The 18460-nt window shown below is 39.7% G+C and overlaps 1 protein-coding gene across 3 annotated transcripts; it reads left to right on the forward strand.

The window, feature by feature from the left end:
* Positions 1-9414: 9414 nt before the first annotated feature.
* LOC139476088 (uncharacterized) lies at positions 9415-16591 on the forward strand. 3 transcript variants are annotated; one of them, XM_071259339.1, is made up of 10 exons: positions 9415-9497; positions 10563-10846; positions 11289-11437; positions 11531-11622; positions 11987-12092; positions 13155-13273; positions 14170-14231; positions 14440-14517; positions 14901-14985; positions 15489-16591. In XM_071259339.1, the coding sequence occupies exons 2-10, from the start codon at positions 10572-10574 to the stop codon at positions 15693-15695; spliced, it is 1173 nt and encodes a 390-aa protein (XP_071115440.1). In that variant the 5' UTR covers positions 9415-9497; positions 10563-10571; the 3' UTR covers positions 15696-16591. The 3 variants fall into 3 exon arrangements, with proteins under 3 accessions (XP_071115440.1, XP_071115439.1, XP_071115441.1); XM_071259338.1 differs by lacking the exon at positions 9415-9497 and adding an exon at positions 9565-9646; XM_071259340.1 differs by lacking the exon at positions 9415-9497 and adding an exon at positions 9588-9615.
* Positions 16592-18460: the final 1869 nt, after the last annotated feature.

Consider the following 18460-nt stretch of genomic DNA (forward strand, 5'->3'; position numbering starts at 1 on the left):
AAGTGACAGGTAACAGTCATACATATCCTGTAGTTGAGTAATATAATGATTCCGTAAAGTCTGGTAATAATCACAAGTGAAAAAGACATGATCTTCATTTTCAATACAACCCTTGTTACAGTATCTACATACACTATGTAAAATTATGTAAGCTAATCCTAAATTTACAAAAGGTTCTTCTGAGAGATTTATCCTGCAAAGAATCAATATATTTTTCTACATTCAGCAAAGATTTAACATTTGAATAATGAGATAAATATTTGGAAGCAGACAATTTTGCAAACCAATTTTGAGAGGCAACATCTTTTAGTCTTTCCTGAAATTGATACAAAAAAATATTTACATCACCAACATTTTGGTAATCCCAGACATATGAAAAACCATTAACATATAAACAATTTTTAAGATCTGTCACCCTACTGTGCTTACCTTTCTCGTCTAGCTTTTTAAGGAATTAATAACATTGTAAAGGATATCTATTTGATCTCATGTGCAATAATTTCAACCAATATTTTATAGCTCTGATCTGACTCTGGACAAACATATAGTGGCGGCATGTTTCCCCTAAGATAGCTGTGTTTGAGGTATATTTACCTACACCAAGAAAATATTTAAAATATGAAGTTTGAACTTTCTCTATACTTGCAAAATACCTTAGCCCCAAAATTTCTGCACCATATAAAAGTATAGGACTTATTTTACAATCAAATATGTTACAAGCTGTGGAGAATGATAAGAATGAATTTTTTGGGAATAATTTATAAACCGGGATGCATGTCTTAACAGCCTGAGCTGCCAGGTTCTCACATGATTTCGTCCAAATCAGTCTAGAAGAAAATATTACCCCCAGATATTTATAATATAATATAACTGTTTTTAATAAACGGCCATTTTATTACCATTTTTCAAAGCCATTTAAAATACCCCCATTTCTAAAAACTACAATTTCTGATTTTTTAAAGTTTATCTGGAAACCCCACTTTAAATAAAAACTTTCTAAAATATCTAATTGCCTCTGAAAACTTACAACATTATAAGCAAAGAGAACAACATCATCAGCAAAAAGCAACAGCATCAAATCCTCAATATCTTGAGAAATAAATATACCATTTTGACAATTTTTGTACATTTCAGTGACAAGATCATCTATAAAGAAAATGAATAGTAAATATGTGTGTACATTATTAAAACATAACAGACTCAAATTATATAATCCAAATGTGATAACCATGTACACATTATGGTGTAGAAAAAGCATCTTATATATATATATACTTGTCCTTCCTATTCAGGTTGACAGGCATCAAAAGTCAGTATCCACGTACTCAAAACACAGAGTAGAAGTTTCCTAGGATCATCTCCGACTACACTAATTTGATACTTATAGTCAGAGAATATCTTCGTTACAAATACTTAAATTATGCTTATAGATATACATTGCACCTGATTAGTTATTGAAATGACATTCACACGCTTGAGTGTTTTCATATTATATATTGTTCATCCGATATGTCTACATTTTTTTACAAACACAACATAGAGTCCCGAGTGGTACATGATCCAAATGTGACAGACATGTGTAACAAATATCGTGCATACGAGTCTCCACACAAGCAAGAAACGGCTTAGGTTCACAATACTTAGTATACATGACATCACATTTGGATTATCTATGGATCGGGACTCTATGTTATGCATACTTTGCCCTAGGCATATGTTCTAAGTTAATCTGGTGATATATATGTAAAGATCATATGAAAAGTGACTCGATTTGGTTAGGGTGGTATACGAAGATGAATATCACATTTTGTTTGTTTATCATTCATGCAATGTATTTATTATAACTGACAGTGGGGTTATTATAAGAAATCTTCACGTGTACACTATGTAGGAACTTTTGGGATATAGATGAAGTCTTGATCACGTGTCTAACTGTGTGTAGTGTATGTCAATTGGACACCCTCTACAGCATGTAACTAGTTTGTGTATTATAAGGTTATCGACTTCTTGGTAACATGAATGAAACAGTGTATGTACATGTAGGAATGAATACCATGTATTCAATCTTCCAGACTTACATGGCACGTATTGTCGAGAAGTAACAGTTAGTTTGTGTTTGGGATATTTTTGGATGTCATTTTAAAACTCTTTGCAACATGTCTACAGAAGTCTACAGAGTATATATTTTTCAATGTTATGTTAAAATGTAAAGAGCTATCACACATTTCAAGATTATTTTTTATATATATAATTCTATCCTACGCCTTTTGTGGCAAGTTTACACTGACTTTCTAGGCTCCAATGTTGGTAGTTTTGTCATACAAGTGTTTATCCATTCGTAGATTATGTGCATTTACACCATGGTAAATAATGTTAAGAATCCCTTCTGGACACACTGATTTTACTCGTTATTGTCAGAAGCAACTGAGTAGGGACACTGTCTTATTTGTGAACATTTTATGTTGCGCACCGGTAAAAGCAAGCTCCAAGCACAAGGTCGCCCAAGTGGCGTGGCTGTTTTGGATGCGGAGCAAGTTTGATTGGCCTTTTGCTTTACCCTTTGAAAGAAGGGTCTTCATTCATAACTTTATCATTATGTTCAAAAATATACATTTTCCCTGTTGTCCAAAGACAATTAATTTCGATTTGAAAGTATAATTCTACAGTAACAATAATCAGTTGTTGTTTTCAAATTCGAACAACTACTTGGTTTGTAATAGTTGGTCATTTCATTATGCATAAGTGTCATAATAGCTCTGTATCTTGTTCTCTATGTACAATAAAAGTAAAACCATTTGTACGGATCAGTGTTAATAGTTTCATTTGCAGTATTTGAAACACGTGCACATATAATTAAAGGCTAGCCTATCCTTAAAGTGCGCTCTACCACATGTATGTACATTCTTTGAATCCGAAATGGATTTGTAGACTTAGATGCTGTCTGGTATCACAGTTAATATCAAATCAGTTAAAGGAGCTAGGCTAGAGGGGTATTTTTGTTACAAAGAACACTAATAAGATTTTATCATTTTTGTTTGCTGATGATATATCATTTTTTGATGGTTGTGTTATTGGCTTGCAAAGAAAGCTAGATGTGTTTTGTAATAACTAGGGCTATATAGGAATACATCTAATATTTTAAAAAATCAGAAATTGTGGTTACTTAAAGAAAACTAAGAAGTGGCGCTATAGAGGTTCGCAAATGCAAACTGTAACATGTTATAAACATTTAGGTCTTTTCGTCTGGATTTGTTTGGTCTGGCAGAAAGCAGCGTTTCATGTGTATTCTCTACTTAAAAGATATCAATCACTGTTGTGACTATCTTTGAGACTAAGATAGCTCCTATTTTAATGTATGGCTCCGAGACACGAGGTTTCCTATTTTAAACGTCATTTTTGTGTATCTGAAAGGTTGGAAGGCATTATTTGTGTGAAATATAATTTACACGTTGTATCAAGTATTGGTGTATATCGAAAACGATATTCCCGTGCGTGTTATGAAACGCTGAAAATATTGGATGAAAATGGTTAAATAACAAAATTCTATGTTACTTTTTCAAACTGGGTTCCCCTATGTTTTGATTGCCCAGGATTGTGGAAATGTAGACCTTTTTATTCATCAATTTGTACAGTCCGAAGTACCAGATTTGGCATGACAAAGTTATTTACTCAACGTATCTAAATACGTACTCCTGTAATATAACAATTATTGAACCTGGAAGATATGCATTACATCTTGCAAATAGATAGGAACTTGTCTGAATGATATGTAACTTTCGTTGATTGTCACACAAATTGAAAATTCAACAATGTTGCTATCGTTTCTCAAATGACATTGATGCACTTATTTGTAGAATGTGAAATTTGCAGCGCATAGCAAATGAATATCACTTTTTCTTGTTTGTCCTTTTTATCAAGTATCAAGTGATGTTGCTGCGCACATTACTTTTAGTCTCATTGAATTACGTACTATGGACCATGAGGCTGAAATATTGAATAAATTATGTCATTTGTCATTTATCTTATTATTGTTGTTTAACACTCAGTCATATTACAGCTATATGACGGACGTCGGTAAATAATCGGTCATGGATCAGACAATCGAGTGATTGACATCATAAATCATCGCCCTACAGAACTTGGCGAGAACCAAGTCAGCGATTCGCACTCGATTTCTTTGTCATCTAAAGCATAACGATATCATGGGTTGATGAAAACTACTTCTCTACCGGATCATAATGGAGCACATTTATTTAAGGGAAAATGCAGCACGCACAGTCGGATACAAGCTACCGAAAGGAGGCCACAGGATAGTCGCAATTAGATGTCCGTTAAACTCATTTTTTCAAAGAATCCTTTGGACATAACTTTGTCTTGGACCTTGGATGATTGCCGACCGAAGAGCAATATATCGCCTACATCGAAAATGTTGTAGAGTACAAATAGCTACAAAATCAGAATATAGGATCGTCGGGTTTTTTGTTTTTTTTCTTCGAGCCGTTCTAGAAGCCAGAGGTCAAAAGATCGTTACGCAAGTGCACAGTTGGCAACACGTGCAACGAATAAATTCTACGGGCACAAGTCACTGACACTGTTGGGATGTTGGGGTGTTGGGGTATTAAATATAAGGTTGTTCGGGTGCTCATAATATGGTCGGAATCGTACAATCGACTCTGTTTTGGTGGAAATGTCTTGTGAACATGTAAACGGTTTTGTCGGTTTTGTTCATCAAAGCAACTTCAGACTGCCTGGTTTACGGGAGTAGTTCTGTATCTTTTCTATAATAAAGCTTGTACACTCCGAGCAAGTGACTTTTTGTATTAATAGATTGCGTGACACATATAAAAGTATGATCTCAATATGAACGAGTCTTTGTCTAAACGACTGTTTTATTCCTCCACATGTAGTTTGGACAGACCAGTTCGTCTGCCACATCTGGTTCATCTGGTCCAAATATGATTAGGATATGATACTCCGACCCACCCCCTAACCACCACCACCCACCCCACCCATCCCCTAACCACCATCCCCCACAACACCCCCAACCCCCACCCCGACACACCCCATGACTCTTTCACTCATGTAACTGAACATCAATATCGTTCAAAATTGTCATAATTTCCGACATCTTGTTGCAATTACATTTGCTTTTTCTCCTAATTAATGAAATAATCAACAAATACGTTAATGAAACAATAAATACTTTATTCAAACCACTTCATCACAAGCTGAAAATGTGTCATGATAAACTGCACGTCGACTCATAAAAATGTGAGCGCTGAATTTTATCTTTGGACGTGAGCCGACTTGATCGAGTGTGTGATAACAAAACAGTGGGTATAATCCATAAGTCGCATCGAAGGTAGAAAAGGATGACGTCATCAGTGGACGGAGTGATTGACATGAGGCCTGGTGTTTGACAGACGAGGAAGACACTTATTGTCGGGACATCGCCTGTTGTTGGTTTCCACGATCCAGCGCGTCTACTTCCTATAAAGGGGAGATTTGAAGTTGTTTAAACAAACACATACATGCCATGAATAAAGAGTCAATCCAAGTTTCCGATTGTCTGATCTCGTCACGATATAGCTGAAATATTGCCGATGTGACGTAAAGCATAAACTCACTCATTCACTTATGTCTGATATTTTGTTGGTGATATGTCATAACGCCAAAGCAGATCCATTCAAAGAGAAATGCACATGGTCAAACAATAACTAGCGACACGTTTTTGAGGTCATCGAATACCCAATCGATCAATCCGTAGATCGACACAAGTGCTGATAAACTGTTGTACGTGGAATTTAAGCACTTCTTAGTATACTTTAATATGAAACAAACAGCTGCTTGGTTGTGCCTGAAAGAAACACTCATTCCACGGCCAAAACTCCACTGCATCAAATAAAAGTAGTGCATCAACGTAATCCCCTCCTCATGAGATTTTCATGTTTTTAATAACCCTTTTTATTACAATATAGACCTTGACTATCGATCAGTCAGTCTTGACTGGGCGCCGCCATTTTATTTGAAGTAAATGCACAAGGGACATAGAAGGGACATAAATCGTAATAACCACTAGTGGCGCTAAGATAGAACCTTGAAATCCCACCTATTTCGGCAAGGTTGGAAACTGAACATTTATAGTCAGTTAACGCCCTTGCCTCGGGAAGATGCAAGTTATTGTGGATATGCCTCTATTGCATCATGGAATGTCCATAACACAATACTTCACTATTACGCATCTTATCAACTCATCTATCAACCCTCGTCTTGGGGCGGCTTGGGCTACGGAAGACCTACATTGAAATTTCGCCCAAATGCAACGGCATGGTATGGTATGGCATGTGGGTTTTAGTGGGACTTTGGCCATTAAAGTTCTATTTGTGCCCAACACATCGAATGTCTGAATAAACCCAAAGTGAGTAATGGAAATGAGATAATAATTATAACCAATATGCTTCAGGATGTATACTCTTAAAAAAAAGAAACCTGACACTGACTTTCAAAATGTATTATAATGCGATTGTTTCAAAATAGGACACAGAAACCATAATTGAAACACTGTTTGAAGATCAATGTACACAATGTTCAAAACATTAATCGTGTCACCTAGACAGACACACGTACACGATACAGTTAATGTCACAGCGGTACAGAAAATGTCAGTATCGGTTGTGCTCACCACGTGCATCAATCACCGCTTGACACCGACGACCCATAGATGCAATCAAGTTGCAAATAACAATGTTGGATGTGCTGCCATTCATGCTGAAGTGCATCAAGAAGCGCCGGAAGTGTTTGGGGCGGTGGATTCCTTCTGCGACCACGTCGATCCAAATCGTCCCACAGATACTCAATCGGGGACAAATCTGGTGACCGGGCTGGCCAAGGTAATGTCTGGATGTTGTTGTGGTGTAAGAAGTCCTGACAAACACGTGCAATATGCGGTCGAGCGTTGTCCTGCTGGAACTGCCCGCCATGAACGTTGACGTGAGGAAGAACGCAAGGCTGTAGGATCAAGTCTCTGTAACGCACACCACCTGTCAATGAACCTGCCACATGCACGAGAGGCGTCCTACCACCGTGATGAATTCCTGCCCATACCATGACACTACCGCCGCCAAATGGGACAGCCTGCTGCACACAGTTGGGGACGTAACGTTCACCCCGACGTCTGTAGACACGTGCGCGCCTATCAGCACGTGTGAGTAGGAAACGGGACTCGACAGTAAACAGTACATTTCTCCACCTTGCACTTGCCCATCTAACCCTCTGTTGGCACCAAAGCAGATGGTCGCCAGATGACTTGGGGTCAATACCTGACGTCGAACAGGTCTTCGTGCAAAACGTCCAGCCTTCCCCAGTCTGTTGCGTACCGTTTGATCTGATATTCTGCGTACCCCAGGGATCTGTGTGGTTGTAGACGTGGCTGTGGTAGTGCGGTCTCGGAGGTGTCACAGCCGGATGTATCGATCTTGTGCTTGGGTTGTCACCCCTGGTCTTCCTGACCTTGGTCTGTCGTCAACTCTGTTGGTGTTGTTGTATCGGGTCCACAGTGCGGATATTGTCTGTCTGGATACACCAAAGTGCCTGGCCACTTCTTTCTGAGTTGCTCCAGCTTGTAATCTCCCAATGGCGTTGTTCCGTTGAGCTGCATTCAATTTTGACAGTCTGTCACCGCATCTACTGCCGTTATAAGGACTGTATGAACAGCCGTTAATGTGGATTTTTTTTCCCATTCAGCAGGGGGGCCTGCATGCCTAAATGCAGGATCCTGTGCTTTGCACGTTTTTTACAGGCGGTTGCGTTTGGATGAAGCTGTAAAATTGATCCCCAAACCCTACGTTTATGTGCTCTGCATGTGTTTTCGCGAATTATAGAGACATCATCTTTCTGTTTGACTTATTTGGTTCTCATTTAATGTAATTATTTTAGATATTTGACAAAAAGTGGTTTAACATCTATGTCAAGTTTCTTTTTCTTTTTTGAAGAGTATGGTTTATATGCTAAAACTGATGCTGTTTCTAAAAAGCTAGAATTCATTTCATAAAAAGTAGATCAGACAAAAGAGGAAACACCGCTAACATGGTTTACAAATCAATACTAATCTATGTACTACTAACCGATGAAGTCAAGTATAGTACTGCCCCCTGAATCGAACCATAAAAGATGTTTGGATCCAAAAGTGTAATTAGAAAAAAATAAGCTTTCTTTCTCAAGTACTGCACCTATAAAATATATTCTACAGTGGCACATACTCGACACTTGTGAGATAATATTTCACTGTATGCCTCTCTATTTTGCCAGATACTTTCCGTTTCAAATTGGCATACCACGTGTGACCAGAATTACTACCAGATCAGTGCCCTGGCAATCGACAGGTTTGAGATTTTATCCGATGATTGAGCTTTGATAGATTGAGCCAGATATAATATACAGGCATACAGTGAAAAATGATCTCACCAGTGGTGGGTATGGGCCACCGTAATATTCTGATATGATTGTGGTCTGGGCATTTAATTAAATGTTTCACTTGTCTCAGAAGTATTTTCATCACTGAGCTTACATACAAGGGAGATGTCTTTATCAATGACACTGCGGTAAGCATTTCGTCGACTAACTGTCCAATTTGATTTTTGACAAACTGTGTTCATGTGTCGGCCAGCAGTCCCAGCATTCCACAACTGTTGTAACCCTAAGGTAGAAGATTTTACTAAAATGGAGTCGAAATCGTTTGCTTGGAGTTTGAATTCTGATATCGTCACCTCAAGATTTTGCAAGCCAGATGTCGCAAGTTGGTCTGCTGTCTCATTTGCATGCAGCCCAAAAAATGTTGGAATCCACACAATGTCACACGTAATATACTTTGAATTCAAACATGTATCCAAGTTTAATATTTCATAAACAATGTCAGGTCGTGAACCATTGATGCCAGATTTGATTTCCTTAACAACCTCCATAGAATCAGTAAATATACCTGCTTAATGATCATATTCATTGACCCACCTCAGGGCTAGAAGAATGGCTATAAGTTCAGCTGCAAATACTGAGAGATGGTCATTTAGCCTGCACTTCAACAACACAAAAGAGAATGAGTTATCTCCCTTTGAGTAAAAGTCAAGCAAGTGAAGCCTGTTTGACAACTGCAGTAACACTGAACTCACTGGGAGTCCCAACACCCTACCCAATTCAGGAAGTGTAGGTCCCCAACCTTGTCGCCCTTGACGACGAGCAGTGGGGTGCTGGGGTCACACTCTACCCAGGGTGTGACTATTATGTTACAAATTTGATACTGTTTACCCTCATGTTTAAGTTGTCACTTCATCTCAAATTCAGCAACGTTGTCAAACAAGGAAGTAGCGGTGATGTATTTATATCGGGGATTATGAACTGACCTGTTATAGTAGTGTTGAATATGTGTACACGCTGCGTAACATCTAAGTTTATTATCTCAGGAAAACTGAACCAGATACTCCCCTCATGCCGACATTTGAGAGGTAACTGAGCCCTGTTTGACAAACACTGACAACAGTACTAAAGCTACTCTGGGGGGTCCAGGTTAGTAAACGCCCTTGCACTGGTGAGATGTGACTACATTGCCAGGCTCCGTGACAGGTGATTACAAGGTGGAGGTGTTGTTTAATTGGTATGTAACTATTTGTTGGATTGTTCATGAAACACAGTATACTCAAGACAAAGTGGTTGTTTGTATGTCAGATATGTAATGATCGTTCAATCCGCCATTCAGCTGGGATATTGTTGCGAGCCTGTCAACCATTTAGCTTGTCGTTCTCTGGTAAGGCGAGTTGTATTACTTACTTAGTGTACTGGTCTGTTGACTTAAAATATTCGTATCTAGAATACAATTACATTTTGTGGAACAGTTTTGTATCTCCCTGTCTGTTCACTAATTTTACTGTAAGTACCATTGTCGTTCATAACACTTGCTACTGTCACTGGTCATAGGTTGATTGATTGATTATGATTTTACGCCGCCTTTAGCCATATCCCAGTAATATCACAGCGGGGGACTCCTGAAATAGGCTACACACATTGCACCCATGTGGAAATTGAACCCTGGTCTTCGGCGTGACGAGCGAACGCGTTAAACACGAGGCTACCCCACCGCCACTTCATAGGTTCAAGGCTCGTGGGGAATCAGCGTGACTGAATAGGTCCTGTAATCTAAGGTGGTCGTAATAAACAGGTAAATGGGTCGTCAGGCTCAGTGACTTGTTGACTGTATGTCATCGTAACCCGGTGGCGTGGATCGATGTCTATCATGTCATGCATTAATATAGCGGACTTGCGTGAACAGGTAGCTTGTGCAACAATGTTAATATTGTATCTATATAAAGCAAGGTATTCAGACATGTCACCTGTATATAAATACATATTGATGTTGGTTACAGTCAACAAGCTGAAACCTTTGAATACCGTCTCGGATTGGTTACAAGTAATAGATAACTAAGTATGTATCTGCGTGTTGTGTCTGTTTTACTTACAACACACCACAGCATATCTACCCACAGCAATGTAGCTACCAGTTTCTGTCATCCTAGAATACAAACATGACCAGTGCCCAAAATGGAAACGACGGTTACGGTCCGCCAGGTGAAGATGGGGACTTCAGCACGGTGTCTAGTCCCTCAAAAGGACCAAGGAATGATGAAACGGACAGTACAGTACCAAAGGAAGTAGCCGATGGTCAGGATGAAGGTCCAAGGTCAGATAGAGGTACTTCCAGCATCAATGAAGACAGCTGGATTCAGTTCAATGTGTCTGGCCACCAGTGTGCACACAGCGACGGAGATACTGGCGAAATACAGCTACATTGTTCGAAACAGTATGTAATTCTTTATCATTATAGAAGGCAACAAATATAGCTGAATATTTAACTACTCAACTGAAAGACTCAATCAAGTATCAGGATCGTGTATAATTCTTTTCTTTAAACTGTTTTTGGAGACAAGCGGTCTGAGGTGCCTCTTTTCGCAGTGCGGAGTTTCGTCCCTTGGACACGCCAAAGTGCATGTTTCTAGGTTTGACAGCACCATACCCGTGCTCGTGGTTTCACCAAAGTGGTAAACGTCTGAGGTCTGCATCACTTCGGGTTTCACATTAAGGTGACAGGCAGTGATATAAATGGATTACTGTTCAAAGCGGCGGTAACGACGTTTGTGGGTGTTCTGTCCAGAAACATACTGATGGCATTTTGCGCGCTGTACGAGTGTTTTGTTTCATGTGAGACACACTAACCGAAGACACTATGTGGATCTGTATTTCAGGGTTGAGGATGCGAGACAGAGACCGCCTATCCAGAGTTCAGACAGCCTGGAGGAGACAAACTCCCATCATGAAGCCTGGAGTGGCATCTGCAGTCGGAGCTGGTCCTTGACATCAAGTCTTTCTACAGAGAGCTCTGGCTTTCAGATGTGTAAGTGTAATAACCTTCTTGCATAAGGGTCGATATTATTATATATTGGTCGATGTCACTTTAATTAATATACGCAATATATTCCCGCTGCAGGTGACGCATGTAAAGCTGCCGATGGGCTTTTTCTGTGCAGCAGCAGCAAGGCATTCTGGGACAGTATTGAAAGTTCATCGTGCTGTACGCGGGTAAAGATACTGAAATTTCAGCGTTGATATAAAAGTGTTTCTAACAAAGGATCATTAGTAGTATGGTCGTTACAAACCCATAAATATATGTGTCCCTGTACAGATGTGTTCGACCGCCTCCGCGGTCTATGGAAAGAGTAGGTGACAGGAGCGCCAGGAAAGGCCGGTGGTTCGATCAAACGGCGTTAAAAATGCTATTTGCTGTTACCCTGCCTGGAGCTATGTACTAAGGGGATAAAAAAAGATCTGATCGGCTCGGAGACACGCGTACATGCATGTCTTTGTCTTTGTATAAGTGCAATAATCTTGAACGTGATGGTCAACCCATTTCACCTCACTTCACCTGTGTTCACTGTTGCTGCAGGTGTGGAAAAACTTCCATGACAAACTGCTTGAGGTGTATCCCGATGACAATGCTATCAAGAAGGCGCGGGTGCTGAATCTGCTGAAGTCTGTTCTCCGTGTCAGTGGTAGGCCGAGTTTAAAGTCTACAGTCATATTGAACGTTTAGTGAGTGTACATGGTTTCTTTACGACTGTATACATGTTACGATGAGCGTCGTTACCATATTAGGGGCGGCCGGGTAGCCTAGTGGTTAAAGCGTTCGCTCATCACGCCGAAGACCCGGGTTCGATTCCAAACATTGGTACAATGTGTGAAGCCCACTTCAGGTGTCCCCCGCCGTGATATTGGTGGAATATTGCTAAAAGCGGCGTAAAACCATACTCACTCACTCACTTTACCATTTTATAACATATATATGACGTAGAGAGAGAAAACTGGCGCAATAATCTTTCAATGACGCCAAGTTGAACCCAATTTCACCTAATCTTTCCCTAAAGATGTGTTCGAAGTTTGCTTTCGCCACGATCTTTAATCAAGGGACTGTTCATATTTCTAAACGATAAACAATGACTGATCATGGAGTCCTTGTTTTATAGTATGCCGTAATCATACGTTGATAAATGGTGGTCGAAGCTCGGATATACACTTAACCTTAGAAATACGTTTCTTCTTGAACGTTGTATCTGTTATGTATTACGTTTAATTATATATCTGATTCAGAAAACAATTGTTGCTAACGATTGCGGATTCAAATGTCATAGAAGCATACTGCGTCATCCAGTATACCATAACGTCATAGCATACCACAGTGACGTCATGTAAATTCTATAGCTGTTTGTTATTGGTCAGCAATATTCCAGCTATATGTTGGTTAGTGTGTAAAAAATCGAGTCTTGCCCCGGCAGTCTAGTGATTGACATCACGAGCATCGGACCACCAAATTGGCATACACTGTCCAGAGTGATAGAAGAGGTGGAATCTGATTGGCTAATAGGAGAGACAGAGTGCATGAATGCGTGTGCTATTGCTATTGTCGGATAAAACCCGAGCTGCACGTCAGGTTGTAGATAAGATAGTAATTTGTGATTAATGATTATACTGAAAATTTCAGATGTGGACTAATAAGACAAAAGTATATATCAATATTTTCCTTTTATTAAGGAACACTTACTTATTTATAATCCTAGAGTCTCTGGATACTGTAAACGTACAAAAGTTTCTTGATGTTCTGAGATTCTTCGGTCCTTTCAAGTCAGAGGAGAATCCCTCTACCTCGTCTGGGAAGCAATGCATCGTTCTCCAAGAGGTATATGTGAACTTGAAACTTTACCTTTCAACTCATCAATTAAGACAAACTATTAGTCATACATTTCAAGACTTTCAATACATTATCATTAACAGAGTAAACCAAAAGCCATTAAAATAAGTCAGTTCATGTCATGGGATAGTATACTACCATCTTCCCGAGGCAATGGAGTTAACTTACTATAAAAGGCCCAGTTTCCACCCTTGCCGAACTAGGCTGGAATTATGGAGCTAATTTTTGGCTGTACCAACATGTCAATGCTTAGTCCAATCAAAATCGCGTAACGAAATCGACATCCGGTTCGTAAACTGCCGTGTAGATTTTGGTCGATTGCAGGATTTGCAAAGCCTTCGAACGGTCAACTTGGCGTCAACAGATATTTCCAAATCTGTTCATGTTTTTAATAAAGATGCTTACGCGATTTGATGCACTTCGCGAGGTTAGACCTGTTGTATTACAATATAGATCTTGATTATTGGGTCAGATCGTCTTGACTAGGCGCCGCTATTTTGCTTGAAGCAAATGCAAGTGATATGAGAGGTGGCATCTTATTGGCCATTAGGAGGGACATAGAAGGGACGTAACTCGTAATAGCCACTGGTGGCGCTACGACCGAGCCCAGAAATCCAAGCCTAGTTCGGTAGGGGTGATACTGGACTTCAATAGTCAGTTAATTCCCTTGCCACGGGAAGATGGTATACTACTCACATGAAGTTAATGAACACTAAACAAGGCATGACAATATGAGTAACATGAAAGAATCGGGCTCTTTAATTTTGTGTCAGTAGGATATATAAAACATTCTCTCTTTTTTTATTTGTGCACGCAGATATATTTACAGTCTTTGTTTAATTATCCAGGTTAAGTATGCATGTACATGATTTCTAATGTTGCAGATGGACAGACTGGTAGCTAACTCGTTTTGGAAGAATCCTAAAAGATCAACGAAGAAATTGTGGTGAGAAGTAACATGCTTATAGATTCCAAATACCTACAAAAACATTATGTGAAACATCACAATATAATAAAACAACAGAGTACAAAAAATATCAGGAGGTTAAGAGAAGAGAAACAAGTACACAATGTAGACTTATTCGTACTAATAAAACCATTTGATTGTAAGATGGAGACACAACCATAATCATATACATGTATTATAAATGCAGCTGGTTCGCTGGAGAAATGTCACGAGATGAGGCAGAAAGAAAGTTGGATGGGAAAGTACCAGGAACATTCATGATCAGGTACTTCAAAAACAGTATTTCTTCAAAGCAGCATTGTTAAACCTGTGGTAAATGTCTCGTGAGTGAGTGAGTGAGGTTGTACGCCGCTTTTAGCAATATTCCAGCAATATCACGGCGGGGTACACAAGAAATGGGCTTCACACATTGTATCCATGTCGGGAATCGAACCCGGGTCTTCGGCGTGACGAACGAACGCTTTAACCACTAGGCTACCCGACCGCCCCTGTAAATGTCACGTACGAAAGGAAGCACCTAAATATTTGTCAAAACGAATTGCGCATTTAGTTACAGTTTATTTGCAAATAGTTCAAATGACACAATATGGCCGACCATCAAATCGTTGATCGCCATGTTTCAGCAGATATTTACCTTTTATTTCACAGAATGAGCGCGACTCATAGGGAAGAAGGAAGTTTTGTGCTGTCACTGGTCATGGCTGATGAAACCATCGAACATTTCCTCATCGAGGTAAGACTGGATGGCGTGTTCATAACATCCTCGTATGATATGCTCTAGTAGTTGAAGGTCGTTCTGACATGACCTACAATAGGATGTTCTATGGTCTTTGTATAGTGATAGCGAGCACTAGGATCTGATTGTAATGCGATTGCACTACACGATCCTTTTCATCGCCTAATACGTTTTCGGTTTCGTTGATGAGGACCTTTATTCTTACACAGAAATCACGAAGGGTCTCTTCGACTGTTTGAATACGCCCAGAACGAAATTGTTACGAAAAAGTACCTGTATCGTTTTGTATTTAAATTCTGCAATGTCGATAAATATTACCTGTTTTCAGTTTTGCGATTGTTATTGTGTGTGCGCGCGAAAATTTTAACATTTGAAACCTCTAATTTACGCCATTTGTTCCAAAGAGACTTTCGGGGCATACAAGACTCATTAACTCCCGCAAATCATGTTTATCACCGTATTGTAATCACACTGTATTTACACCGTTCATGTTTTTGCAGGGACATCCATCACAAGCAGTACAATCCAATCCTTTCAGTCTGTGTTTGACGTTCCAAGGTCACACATTTTCTGGTTTACCAGATTTAGTGAACGAATACCTTGTACGTACAGATATATCGGATGGTGACCCCGACAATGGGACAAGGTGTCAGAGAGTGTGCTTGGACCTTCCGTACAACAAGATTCTGTCCAGTTACAAGAAATAACTTAGTCAGACAGTATTATCAGCGCATGATCCCTTTCAGATCTAAACACAGGAGCATGCCTGGTCGTGATACGTTTTCTACATGCATAGGCGTTACCTGACATGCATTACAATATGTACATTTCACTGTATGTTATGCATAGATTAAGCAGCTCCTTGTAAATGGGGAAGAGATTGTTAATATTGAATTTCAAGCTGGAGACATGATATTTATTTTTTATGCTGGACAGGCCTTTGGAATGCTCTTGAAATACAATTAACATTGGAGGTTGTGTACACTGTAGTTGGGCGCAATTTGGTAATGTGCCCCGAAGGGTAATTCTTAAGGTAAATAATTCTTTGTGTACTGAAGCAACCCCTGTGTTTATATGACATGTTTGTAAGAACAAATGCAACTGGAAATAATACAATCAAGTGAAAATGAAGTCAAGGTCTTATTATACATGCATGAGACTTTCTGTTTTTAGGTTGTCTTGCATTGCACACGTGTTTTCCAAAACCGGGAGTAATGTCATTAAACGGAAGTGCATGTTTTAGGGTCGCTAGAGGCAGAGAATTAGTTGTACTGCATTTGGTAGCATAAGGGTATCAAAGATGATAGTAGATAAATATTGTTGAGGTGGGCTGTCACCTGATTAGGTGAATTCCAAATGGTTCATGATACGTGGTACTCGTGGGAAGTTCAGGAAAAGGTGGGTTTAGGGATGCTTCGGAATTTGCATATGATACAAACACTTTTCTAATTACTTATTTTGTCTCACGTTTTTCATATTTCGTCGAAGTTGTATAGTTGATACACAACCAAATCGTGAAAAATGAGTATTCTTTATGATACCAATATAGATATTATTAATTATTACAGACGACATCCATTGCATGTATGCTGTCTAATTACTAATCTTTGATACATAAATTAACCTTCACAACCTCATCATGTCTTTTGTTGAAAACCAAGGTTGCCCCCACACATAATATACGTACGTGAAGCTCATATGGAAGGCATCGCTCATGTATTGAACGCCCAGTACACTTTCATTAGCTGACACATATTATGATTCATAATACCAGCACTTTGTCTACAGCCTCATTGCACAAGTAAGTGTGCACGGGTGGCAAAGTATTCTGAGGCGCCGCAATTATCTGTGAAGAGTTAAGTCCCTTGGGCCCGCACGGCTTATATCCCAATCCCGGTTCACCAAACCGGTAAACGTTTAAGACCTAAATCACCAGGCCCTTTCCTCTCACATTAAGCTGACATGCCGTGGTACAACTGGAATATTGTTAAAAGCAGCGATAAATCAAACTCACTCACTCAGTATGACAGGGTAAACAGAATGCATAGAGATCCTATGGCTTGCCATACATTGTTGAGTGAGTGAGTGAGTTGGATTTAACGCCGCTTTTAATAGTATTCCAGTTATATCGCGGCGTGTCAGCTGAATGTGGGAGGAAAGCCCGAAGTGATGCATGTCTCACACGTTTAGCACCTCGGTGAAACCCACAGGCACGGGTAAGGTGCTAACAAACCTAGAAACACAATCGGGGCGAACCCCGAATCATAGGTTTCTGGCCTCCCCAAGGGACGCAACTTTGCACAGCGAATCGCGGCGCCGAAGACGACTGGGCCACCCGTGTCCCCACACTGTAAAGTGGTAAATAGACTTAGGGATGGCCTAAATGACGAATCGACATAAAATATTCCATCATTCTTCTTTCTGACATATGGTGGTTAATTTTAAAGTGATGCATTTTATCAGTTTTTGTATCACATTTTTAACTGTGCCACCCAAATTTGAAGCAACGGTTGACCAACAAACACGATACGCCTTGTGGAAGGGTGAGTGAGTGAGTGGCCATGATAAAGTGAACTAGTCCATGTAGTACATTGTTTGAGTAGTTCATTGCGAGTGTATTTGGTCTGTTGAGTCCCTTTGTAAAGTAGTCACAGCCAGTTGAACATGATAGGGGTCCAACTGGACACAGAAATGGAATAGAACGAGTAGCGAGCAGTCATCACTGTCACGGAGCTGTGCTCTAATGATGAAGTGTGTCATTAAACACGAATAAAGTAATAATGAAAAGGTGGTAATACGTTCACTGGTTTATTTATAACAGCTAATTGTACTAATAGATGACAATAAAGGGTCAAATAAACCCAATCTGCGCTGACAAGGATAACTGATTAATTACATGGGAGCAAATACACAAGCGGCTTATATTAGCTAAGCAAATGCATCACAGTAATAAAATGAAAGTAGCTAAAACAACACTTTGACAAGATACAGACAAGATGCATCGGCTGCGGCGGTTAACACCAGAGATAATTAAATCATCACTCGTATGGGTGAATAACTTCGGCTGGGTTAAATAACGTGAAATAAACACAGGGGACCAGTCTCTAACTTATGACACTTGGACTATAAAATAGACGAGCACGTCTGAATATCAAACTAGTCTCATCGATTAAAGATTCAGTCACTTTGACTGAGCAATGAAATACTAAAATTCCCCAAACGCTAGACTATCACAGGAAGGTTGGTTATCCATGGATTACTGGATAAACTAAGTATTGGAAATCCTGTTTACTAAGTAGCTAGAAATACAACCAGAGTAACTCAGTCATAGATGAAACGTGTCCCGTAATCACTTACTAACCAATCGTGAATTTCGAAGACATCACCCAGTAACAAGACAATCGTAAACGATCTGACGCCGCCTTGGGGGCAAGACACTAGGTCGAGAAAAAGTAGATATATACAGCGCGCG

This window comes from Haliotis cracherodii, unplaced genomic scaffold (assembly GCF_022045235.1).
Source record: "Haliotis cracherodii isolate W230 unplaced genomic scaffold, xgHalCrac1.p SCAF_3, whole genome shotgun sequence".
Lineage (NCBI taxonomy): Eukaryota > Metazoa > Mollusca > Gastropoda > Lepetellida > Haliotidae > Haliotis > Haliotis cracherodii.